We start from the raw sequence: 26,447 nt of genomic DNA, 5'->3' as shown, positions 1-26,447 counted from the left end.
AGAGAGGGGAGGGAAAACCTGCCGATGTGTCTGTATAGAGAGCAGAGTCAAAAACCTGCAGATGTGTCTATAGAGAGCGGAGGGAAAAACCTGCAGATGTGTCTTTATAGAGAGGCGAAGGGAAAACCTGCAGATGTGTCTGTATAGAGAGCGAAGGGAAAAACCTGCAGATGTGTCTGTATAGAGAGCGGAGGGGAAAACCTGCAGATGTGTCTTTATGGAGATCGGAGGGAAAACCTGCAGCTGTGTCTGTATAGAGAGCGGAGGGAAAAACCTGCAGATGTGTCTGTATAGAGAGTGGAGGGAAAACCTGCAGATGTGTCTGTATAGAGAGCGGAGGGGAAAACCTGCAGATGTGTCTTTATGGAGATCGGAGGGGAAAACCTGCAGATGTGTCTGTATAGAGACCGGAGGGGAAAACCTGCAGATGTGTCTGTATAGAGAGCGGAGGGAAAAACCTGCAGATGTGTCTATATAGAGAGCGGAGGGAAACCTACAGATGTGTCTGTATAGAGAGCGGAGGGAAAACCTGCAGATGGGTCTGTATAGAGAGCGGAGGGAAAAACCTGCTTATGTGTCCTGCGGATGTCCCCGATATTGCGTATATGACCACGTTACACAGCGTGACCGCGTCAGGGCACAGTATTGGGCTGAATACTGACTTTCTCACCTGGTCTCGCTCTTCACAGCTGAAAGACCTGAAGCGGCAGCTGCATCTGGAGAGGAAGAGGGCGGACAAACTGCAGGAGCGGCTGCAGGAGATCCTCACCAACAGCAGGACCCGCACCGGTGAGTGCCGCGCAGAACACACAGCTAATGGCTCAATTTTGGACACGTTTGTCCCCCAATTTCTTTGCTTATACATGTAGTTACATCTGGCCACCACTAGGGGGAGCTCATGACACAAAGATGATCACAGCCCCGGTGAAATCAATGGGAGCCGCTGTGCTAATGTTTCTGTCTGTGTGCTGCCTCCTTCCATAGGAGATGCCCCTCCGCCTCTGGAATCGGGGTCCTCTGTAATCATTCCCGTGCATTTAGGGCCTCGGGAGAGAAGGCGCGAAAAGCATCAAAAACTGTGGGAGATGAATGAACGGTGCGAGTCCTGCCCGGGCCTAATGACGCTACTTGGACAGCCCCATCGAAAAGCAAACTCAGACCGGGGAGTTGTGACCGCTGCAGCCCATTAGTGACCGCTGATTGGCTGCAGCACTCAGGTTCCAGCAGACACGGTTCCGACATCGCTGGAACGGCAGCGGCCCGGGAGAGGGAAGTAGAGGGTTTAATTGTCAATGGGGACAGCTTTCTTTTAAGAAGTTGTTCAAGTAGTGGAAGATCCCTTTAAGAGAGGCGATAATTCACTGGTCGGACCAGTCCCCGAGAACCGGGCTCTGACATGCCCCATCAGAACCGGTCTGTGCCGCCGCTCCAGTCTATATACAAGTACGGGGGTCCGAAGTCTCCTGCCGTCCTCTAGGCTCCATTCCAGCCCTCCATTCCCCCCCCCACTCCAATGCCCCATTTCAGCTCCGATTGACCGCTATATCCCCCCCAGCTCCGATTGACCGCTATATCCCCCCCACCACTCCATCCCCCCCAGCTCCGATTGACCGCTATATCCCCCCCACCACTCCATCCCCCCCAGCTCCGATTGATCGCTATATCCCCCCCACCACTCCATCCCCCCCAGCTCCGATTGACCGCTATATCCCCCCCACCACTCCATCCCCCCCAGCTCCGATTGACCGCTATATCCCCCCCACCACTCCATCCCCCCCAGCTCCGATTGATCGCTATATCCCCCCCACCACTCCATCCCCCCAGCTCCGATTGACCGCTATATCCCCCCCCACCACTCCATCCCCCCCAGCTCCGATTGATCGCTATATACCCCCCACCACTCCATCCCCCCAGCTCTGATTGACCATTATATCCCCCCCACCACTCCATCCCCCCAGCTCTGATTGACCATTATATCCCCCCCACCACTCCATCCCCCCAGCTCCGATTGACCATTATATACCCCCCACCACTCCATCCCCCCAGCTCTGATTGACCGCTATATACCCCCCACCACTCCATCCCCAGGCTCCGATTGACCGCTATATGCCCCCCACCACTCCATCCCCCCAGCTCCGATTGACCGCTATATCCCCCCCACCACTCCATCCCCCCAGCTCTGATTGACCGCTATTTCCCCCCACCACTCCATCCCCCAGCTCTGATTGATCGCTATATCCCCCCCACCACTCCATCCCCCAGCTCTGATTGACCGCTATATCCCCCCACCACTCCATCCCCCAGCTCTGATTGCCCGCTATATCCCCCCCACCACTCCATCCCTCCAGCTCCGATTGACCGCTATATCCCCCCACCACTCCATCCCTCCAGCTCCGATTGACCGCTATATCCCCCCACCACTCCATCCCCCCAGCTCCGATTGACCGCAATATCCCCCCCACCACTCCATCCCCCAGCTCCGATTGACCGCAATATCCCCCCCACCACTCCATCCCCCCAGCTCCGATTGACCGCAATATCCCCCCACCACTCCATCCCCCCCGCTCCGATTGACCACTATATCCCCCCACCACTCCATCCCCCCAGCTCCGATTGACCGCTATATCCCCCCACCACTCCATCCCCCCAGCTCCGATTGACCACTATATCCCCCCCACCACTCCATCCCCCCAGCTCTGATTGACCGCTATATCCCCCCCACCACTCCATCCCCCAGCTCTGATTGATCGCTATATCCCCCCCACCACTCCATCCCCCCAGCTCCGATTGATCGCTATATCCCCCACCACTCCATCCCCCCCGCTCCGATTGACCACTATATCCCCCCACCACTCCATCCCCCCAGCTCCGATTGACCACTATATCCCCCCAGCTCCAATTGACCGCTATATCCCCCCACCACTCCATCCCCCCAGCTCTGATTGACCGCTATATCCCCCCACCACTCCATCCACCCAGCTCTGATTGACCGCTATATCCCCCCACCACTCCATCCCCCCAGCTCTGATTGACCGCTATATCCCCCCACCACTCCATCCCCCCAGCTCTGATTGACCGCTATATCCCCCCCACCACTCCATCCCCCCAGCTCTGATTGACCACTATATCCCCCCACCACTCCATCCACCCAGCTCTGATTGATCGCTATATCCCCCCCACCACTCCATCCCCCCCACTCCGATTGACCGCAATATCCCCCCACCACTCCATCCCCCCAGCTCCGATTGATCGCTATATCCCCCACCACTCCATCCCCCCCGCTCCGATTGACCACTATATCCCCCCACCACTCCATCCCCCCAGCTCTGATTGACCGCTATATCCCCCCACCACTCCATCCCCCAGCTCTGATTGACCGCTATATCTCCCCACCACTCCATCCCCCCCACTCCGATTGACCGCAATATCCCCCCACCACTCCATCCCCCCAGCTCCGATTGATCGCTATATCCCCCACCACTCCATCCCCCCGCTCCGATTGACCACTATATCCCCCCAACACTCCATCCCCCCAGCTCTGATTGACCGCTATATCCCCCCACCACTCCATCCCCCCAGCTCTGATTGACCGCTATATCCCCCCCCCACCACTCCATCCCCCCAGCTCTGATTGACCGCTATATCCCCCCCCCACCACTCCATCCCCCCAGCTCTGATTGACCGCTATATCTCCCCCACCACTCCATCACCCTGCTCTATCTCGCTACTTTATTCTCAGGTTTGGACAATCGCTTGAAGACCTCATTAACCCTTTAACGACCGCGGGTGGTAAAATTACGTCCTAGTGGTCATAGTGTTAATCTTCCCCGGCTGCTGCAAGCAAAGATCGGTGCACATCTCAGCTGATTTATACAGCTGACGTGTGCCTGCCAGGCACGAGCAGAAATCGTTATCCGCCCATGCCTTTTAACCCCTTAAATGGCGCTGTCAATAAGCGACAGCGCCATTATAACCGCGATCGCGCAGAAACCTATCTTACAGGAAGTCAATTTGACATGATCACATGGATCCAGTGGTTGTCATGGTAGCACAGGGTCCTGTGATGACGCTTATGTTCACATAACTCAGGTCCTGTAAGAAACAGCCGAGTGCTGCTTGTTACAAGAGATCATCATTTCTCCTGATCTGAGCGGTGCTGCTCTGATCGGGAGAAATGAATGAGTGATCAGACTGCTGATCCTTATAGCCCCCTAGGGGACCTAGTAAAATAAAAAAATATAAAACAAAATAGTGTAAAAGATTTAAAAAAAAATTAAAAAAATATAAAAAAAACCTAAAAGTTCATTTCACCCCATTGAAAATTAAAGGGTTATAAAATTAAAAAATATATACACACATCAGAAATGCCCGATTTATCAAAATATAAAATCAATTAATCTGATCAGTAAACGGCGTAGTGGCAAAAAAATTCCAAACGCCAAAGTTAAGGGTTTTTTTGGTCGCCACAAATCTTGCGCAAAATGCAATAACAGGCGATCACAACGTAACATCTGCCCAAAAATGGTACCATTAAAAACGTCAGCTCGAGACACAAAAAATAAGCCATCACTGAGCCCCATATTCCAAAAAATGAGAACGCTACGGGTCGCAGAAAATGGCGCAAAACGCACGCCACTTTTTTCGGACACGCTTTTTTTTTTTTTAACATCTTAGGTAAAAGTAAACCTATACATGTTTGGTGTCTACGAACTCGCACCGACCTCAAGCATCACACCCACACATCAGTTTTACCATACAGTGAACGCGGTGAATAAAATATCCCAAAAACAATAGCGCAAGCCCACTTTTTTTTTTTTTTTTTTTTTCCACATTTGAATTTTTTTTTTTGCCGTTTTCCGGTGCACTAATATGGTAAAACTCATAGTTTTATTTAAAAATACATCTCGTTCCGCAAAAAAACCCCGATCCCCCTCATATGACCATAGTGATTGAAAAATAAAAAAAAAGTTACGTCTCTTGGAAGGAGAGTGGCGGAAAAAAAAAAACAAAAACGGAAAGTACAAAATTGGCTGGTCGTGAAGGGGTTAATAAATCCTGCCACGCTGTGTTTTTGTATGCAAATTCCACAAGGGGGCAGCACTGGTCGGGCGCTGTTTATAATGAGTACACCCTATATGCAGAGCACCTTAAATACACTTAAATAATAGTTTTCCATGGTGCATCCATTACAGTCTGGGGGTCACAGACCCCAATATTCTGCCCTTTTCGCTGCCCCATTGTAGGTTTTGCCCAGTATATAGCGACTACATACGTGCTGTGAACATATCCTTTAGGTCCGATGACTGGCGTATCGGGGGGCACTACAGAGCCCCCTTGTATGAGCCGGTTATTAGCCCGCTGTACGTATCACCGGCCCCCATTATAGGGGGAACCGCAATAACCCGTCGTCCGCCGTAACGACAAGTCCCTTATTAACAGCACAAGACAAAATGATATAAGGACGCTGATTAACGGCAGCCGCTCTCGGACATCTAACCATTTACTGCGCGGGTAACAATGGCCGCCCTGGGAATATCGTAAGTGTCCAACCTCCCGCCCACGATCGGGAGAAATGAACGACGCGGTTCAGTGACTGCGGGACCCGAATCTACAGAAAAACAGCAAACGCAGGGAAGTGGCGGCCTGATAAACGCCCATAAAAATCCAATTATCCTAATGGCCACATTTACATCATTTCCATTAGTTTACAAATAGGCAAAAATTGAGGATTAATACAGCTGAAGAGAAGAAAAAAAAAAAAAACCACGACCGCATTTTAATTCTTTTTTCAATAGGAAATTAAAGCAGTCGATATAAGTGGGAGGCAAGAATTACTCATTACCGCTCCAGGAGAAAATGTAGGTCATGTTTAACCCTTCTGTACGGCTGAAAAAGCCCATTTTACGACTCTTAAAGGGGATCCGTCACTTGCAATAAATGTTGTTTTTTTTTTGCCTTGTGTAAATGCCGCCGTTCTCCTGAATCCGGCGTTGTTTTTCTTTCGTTCCTACGCCTCTCCATTCCTGAGATATGGCCCCTTATTCCCGGCATGTAAATCAAGCCTTGTTAGTCAAGTAGGCGTCTTCTTCAAGGCCACGCCCACTTAGATAACAGGATTAGATTTTTATGCAAGGAAGAAGAGGCCATATCTCAGGAACAGAGAGGCGCAGGAACGAAAGAAAAACATCGCCGGATTCAGGAGAACGGTGGTATTCACATCAGATAAAAAAAATTACATATCTATGACACGTGACCGGTCCCCTTTAAAGGGGCACTTTTTATAAAAAGAATCTCCATCAGAGGTTTTGCAATTTGTCGATCAGTAGCAATCCAACCGCAAATGTTGATTTTTCCCTGCAGTGCCTTCATAGGAGGAATAAGGAATTGCTCAGGAGCTATGGGAAACAATGGGTTGCCCATGTATCAAATGTATCATGGATGCATTTTAATTCATTTTTCAATATCAAATTAAAGTAGTCGATATAATCGGGAGGCAAGAATTACTCATTACTACTACAGGAGAAAATGTAGGTCATGTTTAACCCTTCTATACGGCTGAAAAAGGCCATTTTACGACTCTTAAAGGGGATCCGTCACTTGCAATAAATGTTGTTGTTTTTTTGCCTTGTGTAAATGCCGCCGTTCTCCTGAATCCGGCGTTGTTTTTCTTTCGTTCCTACGCCTCTCCGTTCCTGAGATATGACCCCTTATTCCCGGCATGTAAATCAAGTCTTGTTAGTTAAGTAGGCGTCTTCTTCAGGACCACGCCCACTTGGATAACAGGATTAGATTTATATGCAAGGAAGAAAAGGCCATATCTCAGGAACAGAGAGGCCTAGGAACAAAAGAAAAACAACACCGGATTCAGGAGAACGGCGGCATTCACACCAGGCAAAAAAAACCCCCTCAACATTTATGGCAAGTGATGGCGCCTCCAGAGGTGGAATGAGGAATTGCACAGGATCTATTGAGAGAAATGTATCTGTTATTGGCTCTCTGGCTGATAATGAGGGGCTTAAATATTAATTCGGAAATCCCTGATAAGTTTTCTGAACCAGACCAATTGAAGACCTCCATGCTTTACACTGCAGGCTGTATCCACAAAATAGAGTAAGAATTACCATTTTTTTACGACTAAACCGTCTGTTTTGTGTTTCCCCCTTTCCTCCTTCGCTCTTTGTAAGGAGGAGCTGTACCCGGCCGCCGTTTTGTGCTCCGCTCTCTCCTCCGAAGTCCCATTAGCCGCGGAAATCATGTTATTTTCCTGTGAATTCTGCCGGATTCTCACAGCTGATTGATTTGCTGCGTTCCTGGCAAATTACCCTCTAAACGCTGAATATAATTAACCCCGAACAGCTCATTAGACTGCGGCCGATACATTATCTCCCACGTAGGTGGAAGGCAGAGCCGGAGGAGCGAAACGCGCCGGGATAGTGGAGGGGACGGAGGGCGCCGCACAGATGTAGCGGAGTGCAGGGAGTGATCCGCGAACGGCAGAGGCGTAGAGCGGGGCCGAGACCCCCAACCAGTCTCTAATGTATCCCCACTGTTATTTGGGGTCCTGCTGGACGATCTGGGGTACACTGTGTTATTTTGGGGTCCTGTGGTATGAGGTATTATTTCGGGGTACGGTCAGCCGTTCTGTGGTACACACAGTTATCTTGGGGTCCTGCGGGATGGTCTGTGGTACACTGTGTCATTTCAGGGGGCTGTGAGGTGATATGTAGTGTGTGGTCTTATTTCGGGGTACAGCTGGCCGATCTGTGGTACTCAGCATTATTTCGGGATCATATGGTACACAGCGTTATTTTTGGGTCCTTTGGTATGAGGTGTTATTTCGGGGTACGGCCAGTCGTTCTGTGGTACACAGCGTTATTTTGGGGTCTTATGGTATGAGCCATTATTTCGGGGTACGGCCAGTCGTTCTGTGGTACACTTCGTTATTTTGGGGTCCTTTGGGATGATCTGTAGTACACGGCATTATTTCGGGGTACAGCTGGCTGATCTTTGTTATATGGCAATTATTTTGGGGTCCTATGGTACTCAGTGTATTTTTGGGGTCCTGCGTGATGTTCTGTAGTATATGGCATTATTTTGGGGTCCTGCGTGATGTTCTGTAGTATATGGCATTATTTTGGGGTCCTGCGGGATGTTCTGTAGTATAGGGCATTATTTTGGGGTACAGCAGCATGCTTTGGAGTACATGGCATATTTTGAGATCCTGTGGGATGGTCTGTAGTACACGGCGTTATTTCGGGGTATGGCCAGCCGATCTGTGGTACATGGCATTATTTTGGGGTACAAACAGCTGGTCTGTGGTACATGACAATATTTCAAGGGGCTGCATGATATTATTACAGGGAGCTATGGGGTGATCTGCAGTACATTGCATTATTTCAGGGGGCTGCTGGACATTGTGTGGTACACGGCAATATTTTGGGGGCTGCGGGGTGATATACAGTACGTGGCGTTATTTCGGGAGGCTGCCAGATGGTACACTGTTTTTTCGGGGTACAGCCTGTCTGTGGTACGCGGTCTTATATCGGGGGAACTGCGAGCTGATCTGTGGTACACTGTCTTATTTTGGGGTACAGTCAGTCTGTGGTACACTGTGTTATTTTGGGGTACGGCTGATCTTTGGTACACGGCCTTATTTCGAGGAACTGCTGGCCAGTCTGTTGTACATTGCATCATTTCGGGGTACGGATGGTCTGTGGTACATGGCCTTATTTCAGGGTATGGCCGGTCTGACGGACACTGCCTTATTTCGGAGTACAGCCATTCTGTGGTACACGGCCTTATTTTAGGGTACGGCCGGTCTGTGGTACACAACCTTATTTTGGGGTACGGCTGGTTTGTGGTACTGTTATTTTGGGGTGCGGCCGGTCTGTGGTACTGTTATTTTGGGGTGCGGCCGGTCTGTGGTACTGTTATTTTGGGGTGCAGCCGGTCTGTAGTACTGTTATTTTGGGGTGCAGCCGGTCTGTAGTACTGTTATTTTGGGGTGCAGCCGGTCTGTAGTACTGGTATTTTGGGGTGCGGCCGGTCTGTGGTACTGTTATTTTGGGGTGCAGCCGGTCTGTAGTACTGTTATTTTGGGGTGCGGCCGGTCTGTGGTACTGTTATTTTGGGGTGCAGCCGGTCTGTAGTACTGTTATTTTGGGTTGCGGCCGGTCTGTGGTACTGTTATTTTGGGGTGCAGCCGGTCTGTAGTACTGTTATTTTGGGGTATGGCCAGTCTGTGGTACACGGCCTTATTTAGGGGTACGGCCGGTCTGTCGTACACTTCCATATTTGGGGGTACGGCCAGTCTGTGGTACACTGCCTTATCTCGGGGTACGGCCGGTCTGTGGTACACAGCGTTATTTGGGGTACGGCTGGTATTTGGGGTATGGCCGGTCTGTGGTACACAGCGTTATTTGGGGTACGGCCAGTCTGTGATACTCTGCATTATCTCGGGGTACAGCCGGTCTGTGGTACACAGCGTTATTTGGGGTATGGCCGGTCTGTGGTACACAGCGTTATTTGGGGTACGACTGGTATTTGGGGTATGGCTGGTCTGTGGTACACTGTGTTATTTTGGGGTACGGCCGGTTTGTGGTACACTGCATTATCTCGGGGTACAGCTGGTCTGTGGTACCCAGCTTTATTTTGGGGTACGGCCGGTCTGTGGTACCCGGCCTTATTTCGGGGGGCTGCTGGCCTGTCTGTGATACCCGGCCTTATTACGGGGTACGGTCGGTCTGCGGTACCCGACCTTATTTCGGGGTACATCCTGTCTGTGGTACTCGGCCTTATTTCGGGGTACAGCCTGTCTGTGGTACCCGGCCTTATTTTGGGGTACAGCCTGTCTGTGGTACCCGACCTTATTTCGGGGTACATCCTGTCTGTGGTACTCGGCCTTATTTCGGGGTACAGCCTGTCTGTGGTACCCGGCCTTATTTTGGGGTACAGCCTGTCTGTGGTACCCGGCCTTATTTCGGGGGGCTTGCTAAACTTTCTGTGGTACCTTGCCTTACTTCGGGGGGCTGCTGGACTGTCTGTGGTACCCGGCCTTATTTCGGGGTACAGCCTGTCTGTGGTACCCGGCCTTATTTCGGGGTACAAGCCTGTCTGTGGTACCCGGCCTTATTTCGGGGTACATCCTGTCTGTGGTACTCGGCCTTATTTCGGGGTACAGCCTGTCTGTGGTACCCGGCCTTATTTTGGGGTACAGCCTGTCTGTGGTACCCGGCCTTATTTCGGGGGGCTTGCTAAACTTTCTGTGGTACCTGGCCTTACTTCGGGGGGCTGTTGGACTGTCTGTGGTACTCGGCCTTATTTCGGGGTACAGCCTGTCTGTGGTACCCGGCCTTATTTCGGGGTACGGCCTGTCTGTGGTACCCGGCCTTATTTCGGGGTACAAGCCTGTCTGTGGTACCTGGCCTTATTTCGAGGTACGACTGGTTTGTGGTACCCGGCCTTATTTCGGGGTGTTGCTGTCCTGTCTGTGGTGCCTGGCCTTATTTCGGGGTGTTGCTGTCCTGTCTGTGGTACCTGGCCTTATTTCGGGGTACGGTCGGTCTGTGGTACCGGGCCTTACTTCAGGGGGCTGCAGGCCTGTCTGTGTGGTACCCGGCCTTATTTCGGGGTGTTGCTGGCCTGTCTGTGGTACCTGGCCTTACTTCAGGGGGCTGCTGGACTGTCTGTGGTACCTGACCTTATTTCGGGGTACAGCCTGTTTGTGGTGTCTGGCCTTATTTCGGGGTACGTCAGGTCTGTGTTACCCGGCCTTATTTCGGGGTGTTGCTGGTTGGTCTGTGTTACCCGGCCTTATTTCGGGGTGTTGCTGGCCTGTCTGTGGTACCCGGCTTTATTTCGGGGTGTTGCTGGCCTGTCTGTGGTACCCGGCCTTATTTCGGGGTACAAGCCTGTCTGTGGTACCCGGCCTTATTTCGGGGTACATCCTGTCTGTGGTACTCGGCCTTATTTCGGGGTACAGCCTGTCTGTGGTACCCGGCCTTATTTTGGGGTACAGCCTGTCTGTGGTACCCGGCCTTATTTCGGGGGGCTTGCTAAACTTTCTGTGGTACCTGGCCTTACTTCGGGGGGCTGCTGGACTGTCTGTGGTACTCGGCCTTATTTCGGGGTACAGCCTGTCTGTGGTACCCGGCCTTATTTCGGGGTACGGCCTGTCTGTGGTACCCGGCCTTATTTCGGGGTACAAGCCTGTCTGTGGTACCTGGCCTTATTTCGAGGTACGACTGGTTTGTGGTACCCGGCCTTATTTCGGGGTGTTGCTGTCCTGTCTGTGGTGCCTGGCCTTATTTCGGGGTGTTGCTGTCCTGTCTGTGGTACCTGGCCTTATTTCGGGGTACGGTCGGTCTGTGGTACCGGGCCTTACTTCAGGGGGCTGCAGGCCTGTCTGTGTGGTACCCGGCCTTATTTCGGGGTGTTGCTGGCCTGTCTGTGGTACCTGGCCTTACTTCAGGGGGCTGCTGGACTGTCTGTGGTACCTGACCTTATTTCGGGGTACAGCCTGTTTGTGGTGTCTGGCCTTATTTCGGGGTACGTCAGGTCTGTGTTACCCGGCCTTATTTCGGGGTGTTGCTAGTTGGTCTGTGTTACCCGGCCTTATTTCGGGGTGTTGCTGGCCTGTCTGTGGTACCCGGCTTTATTTCGGGGTGTTGCTGGCCTGTCTGTGGTACCCGGCCTTATTTCGGGGTACAAGCCTGTCTGTGGTACCCGGCCTTATTTCGGGGTACATCCTGTCTGTGGTACTCGGCCTTATTTCGGGGTACAGCCTGTCTGTGGTACCCGGCCTTATTTTGGGGTACAGCCTGTCTGTGGTACCTGGCCTTATTTCGGGGGGCTTGCTAAACTTTCTGTGGTACCTGGCCTTACTTCGGGGGGCTGCTGGACTGTCTGTGGTACTCGGCCTTATTTCGGGGTACAGCCTGTCTGTGGTACCCGGCCTTATTTCGGGGTACGGCCTGTCTGTGGTACCCGGCCTTATTTCGGGGTGTTGCTGGCCGGTCTGTGTTACCCAGCCTTATTTCGGGGTACGGCCGGTCTGTGTTACCCGGTTTTATTTCGGGGTACGGCCTGTCTGTGTTACCCGGCCTTATTTCGATTTCGGGGTGTTGCTGGCTGGTCTGTGTTACCCGGCCTTATTTCAGGGTACGGTCGGTTTGTGTTACCCGGCCTTACTTCGCGGTACGGCCTGTCTGTGGTACCTGGCCTTATTACGGGGTACGGCCTGTCTGTGGTACCCGGCCTTATTTCGGGGTATGGCCTGTCTGTGTTACCCGGCCTTATTTCGGGGTACGCCCGGTCTGTGTTACCCGGCCTTATTTCGGGGTACGGCCGGTCTGTGTTACCCGGCCTTATTTCGGGGTACGGCCGGTCTGTGTTACCCGGCCTTATTTCGGGGTACTGCCGGTATGTGTTACCCGGCCTTATTTCGGGGTACGGCCTGTCTGTGTTACCCGGCCTTATTTCGGGGTACGGCCGGTCTGTGTTACCCGGCCTTATTTCGGGGTACGGCCTGTCTGTGTTACCCGGCCTTACTTCGGGGGGGCTGCGGCGCTCCCCCTCCCCGCCCTCCCCCTCCCGGCGCTGTGATGGCGGCGCGGTGCGTACGTGCCTGTGCTCCTCCCGGCTCTGCAGTGCGAGGCCTCAGGAGACGTCTCGTTATCTCCACATCATTGCCAATCCGCGGCCGCCCGGTTATAAATGGAGCTGTCAGGGCTTTTGTTTTCCTCCTCTAATTCTGACACAGAATCTCGCGCCCTCGGCCGCTCTGCAGTGGAGCCGCGCAGTAAAGCGATCCTGCCGCAGCGCCGAGGACGAGAGCGTCTGGGGTCAGGAGCGTTCGCACCGCCGCTTCGTCACAAGGGGCTTCATAAAATTCTGCCACATGGCTGCGCGGCCCCCGCTCTCTCATCGGCGCGGGCACTTAAAGGGGAAGTGGCGCCAAAAATTAAATTCAAAGTCAGGGCTAAAATTTAGTCTAGGGGTCTCCGCACCCCTCCCCAACCAAGCCCAGCCGACAACAGATGGGTGATTTTACTTTTTGGCCACTAGGGGCGCTGTCCCATTCCGTTCCGACATCCAATATGGCCGCCAAAAAGTTTTGACAAACTTTTCTAGATTTGGGGTGCTCCCCCCAACTATTCTGCGCTCGTGTGCTGTATAATTCACGAGTCCACCGGAAGGTATATATATATCTGTACTCTGAGTCCATAAATACTGCAGTATACAACCCGGGACTGGGAAATGGATTTTCCGTTTTTAAGTAAATAAGGCTCCGTCATCAAAAAATGTTCCCCCGTGCTGTCCGCAAAGGGTGTGTTTCCATTCACTGACAGTAAGCACAGATATTAGAGAGTTCCATGTGCAGATTGGGGGGTGCAGTTTTGCGCGCGGGGCGACCCAAGGCAGGACGGAGCCCCTTCAGTCTCAGTGGTTTTGTGTTGGGACCCCCTGCGCCGCGTCTCCCGCCCCTCCGCCGCTCTAGCGCAGGCTTCTTCGGATGCCCCGCCACTCCTTCTTCCTTTCTCATAATCCCACTAGAAGCATTAAGACTTTCAGCAGAGCATTAATATTTCATTGCTGTGATGAGTCAGGAGGTGGGAGGCAGCAACAGCCAAAGCCGTTCTTAAAAAGATCAGGGTGGAAAGTGCTGAGCTGAAGTAATGCTGGAAGTGACGGCTGCTCCGGGAGGATGAAGATGGAGGCAGCGCAGAGTGCAAATTCATGTTACTGTCACACTGCGTATAGTGCGGCCGGTGACCGGTCCTGTCACACTGTGTGCAGTGCAGAGCGAGTCCTGAGACTGTGTATGGTGCGGTCAGTGAGTGCTGAGACTGTGTATGGTGCGGGCAGTGAGTGCTGAGACTGTGTATGATGTGGGAAGTGAGTGCTGAGACTGTGTATGGTGCGGGCAGTGAGTGCTGAGACTGTGTATGATGTGGGAAGTGAGTGCTGAGACTGTGTATGGTGCGGGCAGTGAGTGCTGAGACTGTGTATGATGTGGGAAGTGAGTGCTGAGACTGTGTATGGTGCGGGCAGTGAGTGCTGAGACTGTGTATGGTGCGGGCAGTGAGTGCTGACACTGTGTATGGTGCGGGCAGTGAGTGCTGACACTGTGTATGGTGCGGGCAGTGAGTGCTGACACTGTGTATGGTGCGGGCAGTGAGTGCTGACACTGTGTATGGTGCGGGCAGTGAGTGCTGACACTGTGTATGGTGCGGGCAGTGAGTGCTGACACTGTGTATGGTGCGGGCAGTGAGTGCTGACACTGTGTATGGTGCGGGCAGTGAGTGCTGACACTGTGTATGGTGCGGGCAGTGAGTGCTGACACTGTGTGTGGTGCGGGCAGTGAGTGCTGACACTGTGTGTGGTGCGGGCAGTGAGTGCTGACACTGTGTGTGGTGCGGGCAGTGAGTGCTGACACTGTGTGTGATGCGGGCAGTGAGTCCTGAGACTGTGTATGGTGCGGGCAGTGAGTCCTGAAACTGTGTATGGCGCAGGCGGCGAGTCCTGAGACTGTGTATGGCGCAGGCGGTGAGTCCTGAGACCCTGTATGATGAGGACAGTGAGTCCTGAGAATGTATGGTGCGGGCAGTAAATGCTGTGATTCTGTGTACGGTGCAGGCAGCGAGTGCTGTAATTCTGTATACATTGCAGGCAGTGAGAGCTGTGATTCTGTGTACGGTGCGGGCAGTGAGTGCTGGGTTTCTGTGTACAGTGAGCACTGTGATTCTGTGTAGGTTGCGGGCAGTGAGAACTGTGATTCTGTGTACGGTGCGTGCAGTGAGTGCTGTGATTCTGTGTATGGTGCGGGCAGTGAGTGCTGTGATTCTGTTTACGGTGCGGGCAGTGAGAGCTGTGATTCTGTGTACGGTGCGGGCAGTGAGAGCTGTGATTCTGTGTACGGTGCGAGCAGTGAGAGCTGTGATTCTGTGTACGGTGAGGCAGTGAGAGCTGTGATTCTGAGTACGGTGCGGGTAGTGAGAGCTGTGATTCTGTATATGGTGCGGGCAGGGAGTGCTGTGATTCTCTGTATGGTGTGGGCAGTGAGAGCTGTGATTCTGTGTACGGTGCAGGCAGCGAGTGCTGTGATTCTGTGTACGGTGCAGGCAGCGAGTGCTGTGATTCTGTGTACGGTGCGGGCAGCGAGTGCTGTAATTCTGTGTACGGTGCGAGCAGTGAGAGCTGTGATTCTGTGTACGGTGCAAGCAGTGAGAGCTGTGATTCTGTGTACGGTGCGAGCAATGAGAGCTGTGATTCTGTGTACGGTGCGAGCAGTGAGAGCTGTGATTCTGTGTACGGTGCGGGCAGTGAGAGCTGTGATTCTGTGTATGGTGCGAGCAGTGAGAGCTGTGATTTTCTGTACGGTGCTGGCAGTGAGTGCTGTGATTTTGTGTACAGTGAGGCAGTGAGAGCTGTGATTCTGAGTACGGTGCGGGTAGTGAGAGCTGTGATTCTGTATATGGTGCGGGCAGTGAGTGCTGTGATTCTCTGTATGGTGTGGGCAGTGAGAGCTGTGATTCTGTGTACAGTGCGGGCAGTGAGTGCTGTGATTCTGTGTACGGTGCGAGCAGTGAGAGCTGTGATTCTGTGTACGGTGCGAGCAGTGAGAGCTGTGATTCTGTGTACGATGCGGGCAGTGAGAGCTGTGATTCTGTGTACGGTGAGAGCTGTGATTCTGTGTACGGTGCAGGCAGCGAGTGCTGTGATTCTGTGTACGGTGTGGGCAGTGAGAGCTGTGATTCTGTGTACGGTGCGGGCAGTGAGTGCTGTGATTCTGTGTACGGTGCGAGCAGTGAGAGCTGTGATTCTGTGTACGGTGCGAGCAATGAGAGCTGTGATTCTGTGTACGATGCGGGCAGTAAGATCTGTGATTCTGTGTATGGTGCGGGCAGTGAGAGCTGTGATTCTTTGTACGGTGCGGGCAGTGAGAGCTGTGATTCTTTGTACGGTGCGGGCAGTGAGTGCTGTGATTCTGTGTACAGTGTGGGCAGTGAAAGTTGTGATTCTGTGTACGGTGCGAGCAGTGAGAGCTGTGATTTTCTGTACGGTGTAGGTAGTGAGAGCTGTGATTCTGTATATGGTGCGGGCAGTGAGAGCTGTGATTCTGTATATGGTGCGGGCAGTGAGTGCTGTGATTCTCTGTACGGTGTGAGCTGTGATTCTGTGTACGGTACGAGCAGAGAGAGCTGTGATTCTGTATATGGTGCGGGCAGTGAGTGCTGTGATTCTCTGTACGGTGTGAGCTGTAATTCTGTGTACGGTACGAGCAGTGAGAGCTGTGATTCTGTGTACGGTGCGGGCAGTGAGTGCTGTGATTCTGTGTACGGTGCGAGCAGTGAGAGCTGTGATTCTGTGTACGGTGCGAGCAGTGAGAGCTGTGATTCTGTGTACGGTGCGAGCAGTGAGAGCTGTGATTCCGTGTACGGTGCGGGCAGTGAGAGCTGTGATTCTGTGTACGGTGCGGGCAGTGAGAGCTGTGATTCTGTGTACGGTGCAGGCAGTGAGTGCTGTGATTCTGTGTACGGTGAGGCAGTGAGAGCTGTGATTCTGTGTACGGTGCGGGTAGTGAGAGCTGTGATTCTGTATATGGTGTGGGCAGTGAGTGCTGTGATTCTCTGTACGGTGCAGGCAGTGAGAGCTGTGATTCTGTGTACGGTGCAGGCAGTGAGAGCTGTGATTCTGTGTACGGTGCGGGCAGTGAGAGCTGTGATTCTGTGTATGGTGCGGGCAGTGAGTGCAGTGATTCTGTGTACGTTGCGGGCAGTGAGAGCTGTGATTCTGTGTATGGTGCGGGCAGTGAGAGCTGTGATTCTGTGTATGGTGCGGGCAGTGAGAGCTGTGATTCTGGGTACGGTGCGGGCAGTGAGAGCTGTGATTCTGGGTACGGTGCGGGCAGTGAGAGCTGTGATTCTGGGTACGGTGCGGGCAGTGAGAGCTGTGATTCTGTGTACGATGCGGGCAGTGAGACCTGTGATTCTGTGTACGGTGCGGGCAGTGAGAGCTGTGATTTTTGTACATTTTTATCTTCTATCCCACAATTCTCTCTTTTAGGTTTGGAGGATCTGGTATTAGCCGAAATCAGTTCCCCTAGTCGGACCCAGACGGGCGATAGCAGCAGCGTCTCCTCCTTCAGTTACCGGGAGATTATGAAGGAGAATGCGACCCCCAGCAGCAATAAGGTAATGGTGGGCAAAGAAGCCACCCGCGGGACCGATGGATGGTACCCTGGCGCAGTGGCCGCCACCCCACAACTACACCTCCCAGCATGCCCTGACCACCAAGATCGGCGCCATCTTGGATGAAAGTTTCTGTTCCTTCTCCCTGACATTGGATTCTCCTTCCTGAATCTTTGGCGTCATCCGTCCTGGTTGGGATGTGACGGGTGCGTGCGTCCTCAGATCTTCAGTAGTGCCGACACGGCTTTGTAATCTAGCGGAGATATTACCAGCCCTATTATGATTGCTCGGGCGGCTCCTTCCAGACGCTGCGCTCTCCTTACAAGACAATCCACAGAAGCGGGTTAATTAGCCGGCAGGATCTTTGCTCGGGGTTAATGTGTGCGGTCTGTGATGGATTCGGGGATGAGAGGGGTCTGTGATGTTCTTCAGTCGAGCCCCCGTGGACAGAACGCTCAGATCACTGATTTAAAGGGCCACGCCGCTCCCGCCCGCGTCACCCAACTTTCCCGAAAACTTCCAAAAAGTATCGGGGTGCCTTAAAAACCACATTTCTGCTCTAGTCCAACAGCGGAAGCCCCCAGTCCCAGCCGCAGAGACCCGCCGAGCTGTCCGACGAGGAGGTGTCCGACCTGTTCCAGAGGTTAGCCGAAATCCAGCAGGAAAAATGGCTGCTGGAAGAAAAGGTAACCACCAATGACGGGGCGTCCCCACATATCCACCGCCTCTTAAAGGGATTGTCCAGGCTTTTCTAACACTGAAGTTAGCCTTTAAGATAGCTTTTTCCTTCTCCGATATAGCGCCACTCTTGCCTACAGGCCGCCTGCAGTATTGCACCTTTTTGCATGGGCAGGAGTGGCGCTACGTCTACATATCCTGTGCGTCCGTGGCATGATCAGCCGTATTAGGAAGGCTTTTAGCGAGCGCTCTGTTAATAGAGCCGCCGTATGTAATCTGACCGCAGAGTCCGGACGCATCATCCTTCATTTTTATCTCTCGCCGCCGCGGTGCTGACAATGGATTTAATTTGGGTTTAATGTCTCTCCTGCAGGTGAAGCACTTAGAAGTGAGCAGCGCGTCCATGGCCGAGGATCTGTGCCGGAAGAGCTCCATCATCGAGGCGTACGTCATGGACAGTAGAATAGGTGAGCGCCCCCTTAGGGTCAAACATGGTGGGAGTATAGATGGGAACCCCCTTAGGGTCAAACATGGTGGAAGTATAGGTGAGCTCCCCCTTAGGGTCAAACATGGTGGGAGTATAGGTGAGTGCCCCTTTAGGGTCAAACATGGTGGGAGTATAGGTTAGCGCCCCTTTAGGGTCAAACATGGTGGAAGTATAGGTGAGCTCCCCCTTAGGGTCAAACATGGTGGGAGTATAGGTGAGTGCCCCCTTGGGGTCAAACATGGTGGGAGTATAGGTGAGCGCCCCCTTAGGGTCAAACATGGTGGGAGTATAGGTGAGCACCCCTTTAGGGTCAAGCATGGTGGGAGTATAGGTGAGTGCCCCTTTAGGGTCAAACATGGTGGGAGTATAGGTGAGTGCCCCCTTAGGGTCAAACATGGTGGGAGTATAGGTGAGCACCCCTTTAGGGTCAAACATGGTGGGAGCATAGGTGAGCACCCCCTTAGGGTCAAACATGGTGGGAGCATAGGTGAGCACCCCCTTAGGGTCAAACATGGTGGGAGCATAAGTGAGCGCCGCTTAGGGTCAAACATGGTGGGAGCATAGGTGAGCACCCCCTTAGGGTCAAACATGGTGGGAGCATAGGTGAGCGCCCGCTTAGGGTCAAGCATGGTGGGAGTATAGGTAAGCGCTCCGGGGGGATGGGGTCAGACATGCTGGGACTTTAGGTGAGCGCCCCTCTAGGGATAGGGTCAGACGTGCTGGGTGTGTAGGTGAGCGCCCCGTGGAGGGGGATGGGGTCAGACATGGTGGGATTACAGGTGAGCGCCCCGGGGGATGGGCGTCAGACATGCTGGCAGTATAGCTGAGAGTCCCCCCGGGGGGATGGGGTCAGACATGCTTCGAGTATAGGTGAGCACTCCTCGGGGAATGGGGCCAGACATGTTGGGAGTATAGGTGAGCACTCATCGGGGAATGGGGCCAGACATGCTTCGAGTATAGGTGAGCTCCCCGGGGGGATGGGATCAGACATGCTGGGAGTATAGGTGAGCGCCACTGGGGGGGGGGGGGGGTCAGACAGGCTGGGAGTATAGGTGAGCGCCACTGGGGGGGATGGAGTCAGACATACCGGGTGTGTAGGTGAGCACCCCTCAGGGGAATGGGATCAGACATGCTGGGAGTATAGGTGAGCGCCCCCCGGGGGAATGGGATCAGACATGCTGGGAGTATAGGTCAGCGCCCCGAGGTACTGGGGTCAGACATGCTGGGAGTATAGGTGAGCGCCCCCCGGGGGAATGGGATCAGACATGCTGGGAGTATAGGTCAGCGCCCCGAGGTACTGGGGTCAGACATGCTGGGAGTATAGGTGAGCGCCCCGAGGTACTGGGGTCAGACATGCTGGGAGTATAGGTGAGCACCCCGAGGTGCTGGGGTCAGACATGCTGGGAGTATAGGTGAGCGCCCCCCTGGGGATGGGGTCAGACATGCTGGGAGTATAGGTGAGCGCCCCCCTGGAGGATGGGATCAAACATGGTGGGAGCATAGGTGAGCACCCCGAGGTACTGGGGTCAGACTTGCTGGGAGTATAGGTGAGCACCCCGAGGTGCTGGGGTCAGACATGCTGGGAGTATAGGTGAGCACCCCGTGGTGCTGGGGTCAGACATGCTGGGAGTATAGGTGAGCGCCCCCCTGGGGATGGGGTCACACATGCTGCGAGTATAGGTGAGCGCCCCGAGGTGCTGGGGTCAGACATGTGGGAGTATAGGTGAGCGCCCCGAGGTACTGGGGTCAGACATGTGGGAGTATAGGTGAGCGCCCCGAGGTGCTGGGGTCAGACATTGTGGGAGTATAGGTGAGCGCCCCCCTGGGGGATGGGGTCAGACATGCTGGGAGTATAGGTGAGCGCCCCGAGGTACTGGGGTCAGACAGGCTGGGAGTATAGGTGAGCGCCCCGAGGTGCTGGGGTCAGACATTGTGGGAGTATAGGTGAGCGCCCCCCTGGGGGATGGGGTCAGACAGGCTGGGAGTATAGGTGAGCGCCCCGAGGTGCTGGGGTCAGACATTGTGGGAGTATAGGTGAGCGCCCCCCTGGGGGATGGGGTCAGACATGCTGGGAGTATAGGTGAGCGCCCCGAGGTACTGGGGTCAGACAGGCTGGGAGTATAGGTGAGCGCCCCGAGGTGCTGGGGTCAGACATTGTGGGAGTATAGGTGAGCGCCCCCCTGGGGGATGGGGTCAGACATGCTGGGAGTATAGGTGAGCGCCCCCCTGGGGGATGGGGTCAGACATGCTGGGAGTATAGGTGGGCACCCCGAGGTACTGGGGTCAGACATGCTGGGAGTATAGGTGAGCGCCCCGAGGTACTGGGGTCAGACAGGCTGGGAGTATAGGTGAGCGCCCCGAGGTGCTGGGGTCAGATATTGTGGGAGTATAGGTGAGCGCCCCCCTGGGGGATGGGGTCAGACATGCTGGGAGTATAGGTGAGCGCCCCGAGGTGCTGGGGTCAGACATGCTGGGAGTATAGGTGAGCGCCCCGAGGTGCTGGGGTCAGACAGGCTGGGAGTATAGGTGAGCGCCCCGAGGTGCTGGGGTCAGACATGGTGGGAGTATAGGTGAGCGCCCCCCTGGGGGATGGGGTCAGACATGCTGGGAGTATAGGTGAGCGCCCCGAGGTGCTGGGGTCACACATGCTGGGAGTATAGGTGAGCGCCCCGAGGTACTGGGGTTAGACAGGCTGGGAGTATAGGTGAGCGCCCCGAGGTGCTGGGGTCAGACATGGTGGGAGTATAGGTGAGCGCCCCCCTGGGGGATGGGGTCAGACATGCTGGGAGTATAGGTGAGCGCCCCGAGGTACTGGGATCAGATAGGCTGGGAGTTGTAGCTCCTGTTCAGATTGAGGGTCTTTCTTTGACTCTTTTACTCTCTGTTTTCATCCCCTTACATTTTCCATGAGCAAAAATAGCTTCAGGCGGCGAGAAAAGAGGTCATGAGTGTAAGGAGGGGGCTGGTGACCTTATTCACTCCGCACACTGTACAGACAGCACCGACATCCGCAGAACCCTGGGCCGGCACATCAGTGATCCATGGCGGCCGGGGTGGCGCACACGTCCTCCGCCGGGGTCCTGTGTGGTTTATTTGTGAGCAGAGGAGTCACTGTCCCCCGTCCCCCATCATCCAAGTTTCCTCAGGACACTTAGAAGGGCTTGGACTCGCCCACCGGACTCTTCTGTGTATACAGGTTGTATTCCTGTAGGGACCACCAGGGGGAGCTCTGTGTATACAGCTTGTATTCCTGTAGGGGCCACCAGGGGGAGCTCTGTGTATACAGCTTGTATTCCTGTAGGGACCACCAGGGGGAGCTCTGTGTATACAGCTTGTATTCCTGTAGGGACCACCAGGGGGAGCTCTGTGTATACAGCTTGTATTCCTGTAGGGACCACCAGGGGGAGCTCTGTGTATACAGCTTGTATTCCTGTAGGGACCACCAGGGGGAGCTCTGTGTATACAGCTTGTATTCCTGTAGGGACCACCAGGGGGAGCTCTGTGTATACAGCTTGTATTCCTGTAGGGACCACCAGGGGGAGCTCTGTGTACACAGCTTGTATTCCTGTAGGGACCACCAGGGGGAGCTCTGTGTATACAGCTTGTATTCCTGTAGGGACCACCAGGGAGAGCTCGGTGTATACAGCTTGTATTCCTGTAGGGGCCACCAGGGGGAGCTCTGTATATACAGCTTGTATTCCTGAAGGGGCCACCAGGGAGAGCTCTGTGTATACAGCTTGTATTCCTGTAGGGACCACCAGGGGGAGCTCTGTGTATACAGCTTGTATACCTGTAGGGACCACCAGGGGGAGCTCTGTGTATACAGCTTGTATACCTGTAGGGGCCACCAGGGGGAGCTCTGTGTACACAGCTTGTATTCCTGTAGGGGCCACCTGGGGGAGCTCTGTGTACACAGCTTGTATTCCTGTAGGGACCACCAGGGGGAGCTCTGTGTATACAGCTTGTATTCCTGTAGGGGCCACCAGGGGGAGCTCTGTATATACAGCTTGTATTCCTGAAGGGGCCACCAGGGGGAGCTCTGTGTATACAGCTTGTATTCCTGTAGGGGCCACCAGGGGGAGCTCTGTGTATACAGCTTGTAGTCCTGTAGGGGCCACCAGGGGGAGCTCTGTGTATACAGCTTGTACTCCTGTAGGGACCACCAGGGGGAGCTCTGTGTACACAGCTTGTATTCCTGTAGGGACCACCAGGGGGAGCTCTGTGTATACAGTTTATATTCCTGTAGGGACCACCAGGGGGAACTCTGTGTATACAGCTTGTATTCCTGTAGGGGCCACCTGGGGGAGCTCTGTGTACACAGCTTGTATTCCTGTAGGGACCACCAGGGGGAGCTCTGTGTATACAGCTTGTATTCCTGTAGGGACCACCAGGGAGAGCTCGGTGTATACAGCTTGTATTCCTGTAGGGACCACCAGGGAGAGCTCTGTGTATACAGCTTGTATTCCTGTAGGGACCACCAGGGGGAACTCTGTGTATACAGCTTGTATTCCTGTAGGGGCCACCTGGGGGAGCTCTGTGTACACAGCTTGTATTCCTGTAGGGACCACCAGGGGGAGCTCTGTGTATACAGCTTGTATTCCTGTAGGGACCACCAGGGAGAGCTCGGTGTATACAGCTTGTATTCCTGTAGGGACCACCAGGGAGAGCTCGGTGTATACAGCTTGTATTCCTGTAGGGACCACCAGGGAGAGCTCTGTGTATACAGCTTGTATTCCTGTAGGGACCACCAGGGATAGCTCGGTGTATACAGCTTGTATTCCTGTAGGGGCCACCAGGGGGAGCTCTGTGTATACAGTTTATATTCCTGTAGGGACCACCAGGGGGAACTCGGTGTATACAGCTTGTATTCCTGTAGGGGCCACCAGGGGCAGCTCTGTGTATACAGCTTGTATTCCTGTAGGGACCACCAGGGGGAGCTCTATGTATACAGCTTGTATTCCTGTAGGGGCCACCAGGGGGAGCTCTGTGTATACAGCTTGTATTCCTGTAGGGACCACCAGGGGGAGCTCTGTGTATACAGCTTGTATTCCTGTAGGGACCACCAGGGGGAGCTCTGTGTATACAGCTTGTATTCCTGTAGGGACCACCAGGGGGAGCTCTGTGTATACAGCTTGTATTCCTGTAGGGACCACCAGGGGGAGCTCTGTGTATACAGCTTGTATTCCTGTAGGGGCCACCAGGGGGAGCTCTGTGTACACAGCTTGTATTCCTGTAGGGACCACCAGGGGGAGCTCTGTGTATACAGCTTGTATTCCTGTAGGGGCCACCAGGGGGAGCTCTGTGTACACAGCTTGTATTCCTGTAGGGGCCACCAGGGGGAGCTCTGTGTATACAGCTTGTATTCCTGTAGGGGCCACCAGGGGGAGCTCTGTGTATACAGCTTGTATTCCTGTAGGGGCCACCAGGGGGAGCTCTGTGTATACAGCTTGGATTCCTGTAGGGACCACCAGGGGGAGCTCTGTGTACACAGCTTGTATTCCTGTAGGGACCACCAGGGGGAGCTCTGTGTATACAGCTTGTATTCCTGTAGGGGCCACCAGGGGGAGCTCTGTGTACACAGCTTGTATTCCTGTAGGGACCACCAGGGGGAGCTCTGTGTATTCAGCTTGGATTCCTGTAGGGACCACCAGGGGGAGCTCTGTGTATACAGCTTGTATTCCTGTAGGGGCCACCAGGGGGAGCTCTGTGTACACAGCTTGTATTCCTGTAGGGACCACCAGGGGGAGCTCTGTGTACACAGCTTGTATTCCTGTAGGGACCACCAGGGGGAGCTCTGTGTATACAGCTTGTATTCCTGTAGGGACCACCAGGGGGAGCTCTGTGTATACAGCTTGTATTCCTGTAGGGGCCACCAGGGGGAGCTCTGTGTACACAGCTTGTATTCCTGTAGGGACCACCAGGGGGAGCTCTGTGTACACGGCTTGTATTCCTGTAGGGACCACCAGGGGGAGCTCGGTGTATACAGCTTGTATTCCTGTAGGGACCACCAGGGAGAGCTCTGTGTATAAAGCATCAATAATGATCAGTCTGCAGTAAACTCCTGAGCTCCCTCTAGTGGTGGCCGCAGGTAGTCATTGGTTTCTCTTTTAAAGCTTTGCCTATGCAGAGGACTTTAGCCGTGTGTCTAAAAAAGAACTGACATCCGCAGGGACTGATGGGACCACACATCCCGAAAATGGGGATCGCACACGCCCGCCACTGCTCCATTCATTGTCTATGGGACTAGCGGAGACGGCCAAGTGCAGCTCCACCCCCCCCTGTTTTGGGGATCCCAGTGGACGGGGGATAACCCTTTAAGCTCCGGTGTCCCCCGCTATCGCGCTCCCCATGCGCACACGTATCCATCACTCGCCCTCAGTACTGCTCTGCGCTGGTTAATGCGTCCTAAGTGAGTGCCCCCCGGATGACGATGGCGCGAGCGTGGATCGCAGCTTGGGTGTAACCGCTGCCAATATTAAACCTTTTTTTCACTCCCCCCTCCCCCTCGGAGAAGAGTAGAGAATTCGTCAGCTCGCAGTTCACATTCGCCTATTGCCAAGCGCAGAGGGTTCCTGAGCGGATGCGGCGGAGGTGCCAGCGTTATCGCTCCCCCCATCGCCACCTGTTTGCCGAGCTGCGTTGGCACCGGTGCCTCCTTCCTCAGCGTATGCTGGCGCGCCTCTCTCGATCTGTCCTTGGATTGTCACCGGATCTTATTACCTTTTTACTCTACAAACTCACCAAACACGCTCCTGTTCCCCGGGAAGGAGCGAGGTTAGGGATTGAGAGCTTCACTGCTGCAATTCGGCACATGGGGGGGGGGGGGGGGGGTTAACCCCTAAGTGGCATCATCCATATAAGTATATATAAAAAAAATAATAATTTACCTGTAACCACCACCAGAGGGAGCCGTCTGCACATTCTGCAGTGTATGTGCAGTGAGCTCCCCCTAGTGGTGGCTGCAGGTGGACACAATTAGATCACTTATCTCTGGTGCTTTGTATCATGAGCTGTCCATATGGCCCATATTAGCCCTGGTGTCCTATGAGCTCCACTAAGTCGAGGGACCGGCGCGGTCTGTGTACAGCACTATGGAATATGTTGGCGCTATATAAATAACGTTATTCATTAGGAGATCTTGTAAGACCTCAGTATACTTTCTCTGTGGAATTCGCACTGCTGCTCCAGACCTGTGGTGGGAAGAATGGCACAGTGTGTACATATATATATGTGCAACGCTCATCCCAAGAAATAGACGGTCACTGCAGTGATGTCATCATGTGACATCACCAAGATTTCCATATAAGGTGGATAGGCTGCCACTGAGCCATGCAAGACATTACTAATGGATCCGGATTTACTAGCACATACCTCCACACAAGACATTATTAATTGATCCAGATTTACTAGCACATACCTCCACACAAGACATTACTAATGGATCCAGATTTACTAGCACCTACTTCCATATAAGACATTAGTAGTGGATCTGGATTTACTAGCACATACTTTCATATAAGACATTACTAATGGATCCAGATTTACTAGCACATACCTCCAAATAAGACATTACTAATGGATCTGGATTTACTAGCACATACCGCCATATGAGACATTATTAATGAATCCGGATTTACTTGCCATACCTTCATAAAATACATTACTAATGGATCCAGATTTACTAGCACATACCTCCATAAAATACATTACTATTGGATCCGGATTTACTAGCACATACCTCCTTATGAGACATTTGTAATACATCCAGATTTACTAGCACATACCTCCATATGGATCTGGATTTACTAGCACATACGTCCATACAAGACATTACTAATAGATCCAGATTTACTACCACATACCTCCATATAAGACATTAGTAGTGGATCTGGATTTACTAGCACATACTTCCATATAAGACATTACTAATGGATCCAGATTTACTAGCACATACCTCCAAATAAGACATTACTAATGGATCTGGATTTACTAGCACATACCGCCATATGAGACATTATTAATGAATCAGGATTTACTTGCCATACCTTCATAAAATACATTACTATTGGATCCGGATTTACTAGCACATA

At 53.3% G+C, this 26,447-nt stretch overlaps 1 protein-coding gene across 2 annotated transcripts in view; it reads left to right on the top strand.

Moving 5' to 3' along the window:
- GRIPAP1 (GRIP1 associated protein 1) overlaps window positions 1-26,447 on the top strand; it is a 67,286-nt gene that overhangs the window by 29,151 nt on the left and 11,688 nt on the right. For both annotated transcript variants that reach the window (XM_075324613.1, XM_075324612.1), the window contains 4 exons: window positions 690-789; window positions 17,068-17,195; window positions 17,756-17,878; window positions 18,244-18,337. In XM_075324613.1, coding sequence (XP_075180728.1) covers window positions 690-789; window positions 17,068-17,195; window positions 17,756-17,878; window positions 18,244-18,337 — 445 coding nt within the window. The remainder of the gene's footprint in view (window positions 1-689; window positions 790-17,067; window positions 17,196-17,755; window positions 17,879-18,243; window positions 18,338-26,447) is intronic.

This window comes from Anomaloglossus baeobatrachus, chromosome 9, assembly GCF_048569485.1.
Source record: "Anomaloglossus baeobatrachus isolate aAnoBae1 chromosome 9, aAnoBae1.hap1, whole genome shotgun sequence".
NCBI classification, from domain to species: domain Eukaryota; kingdom Metazoa; phylum Chordata; class Amphibia; order Anura; family Aromobatidae; genus Anomaloglossus; species Anomaloglossus baeobatrachus.
This window is presented reverse-complemented; position numbering and strand designations above follow the sequence as displayed.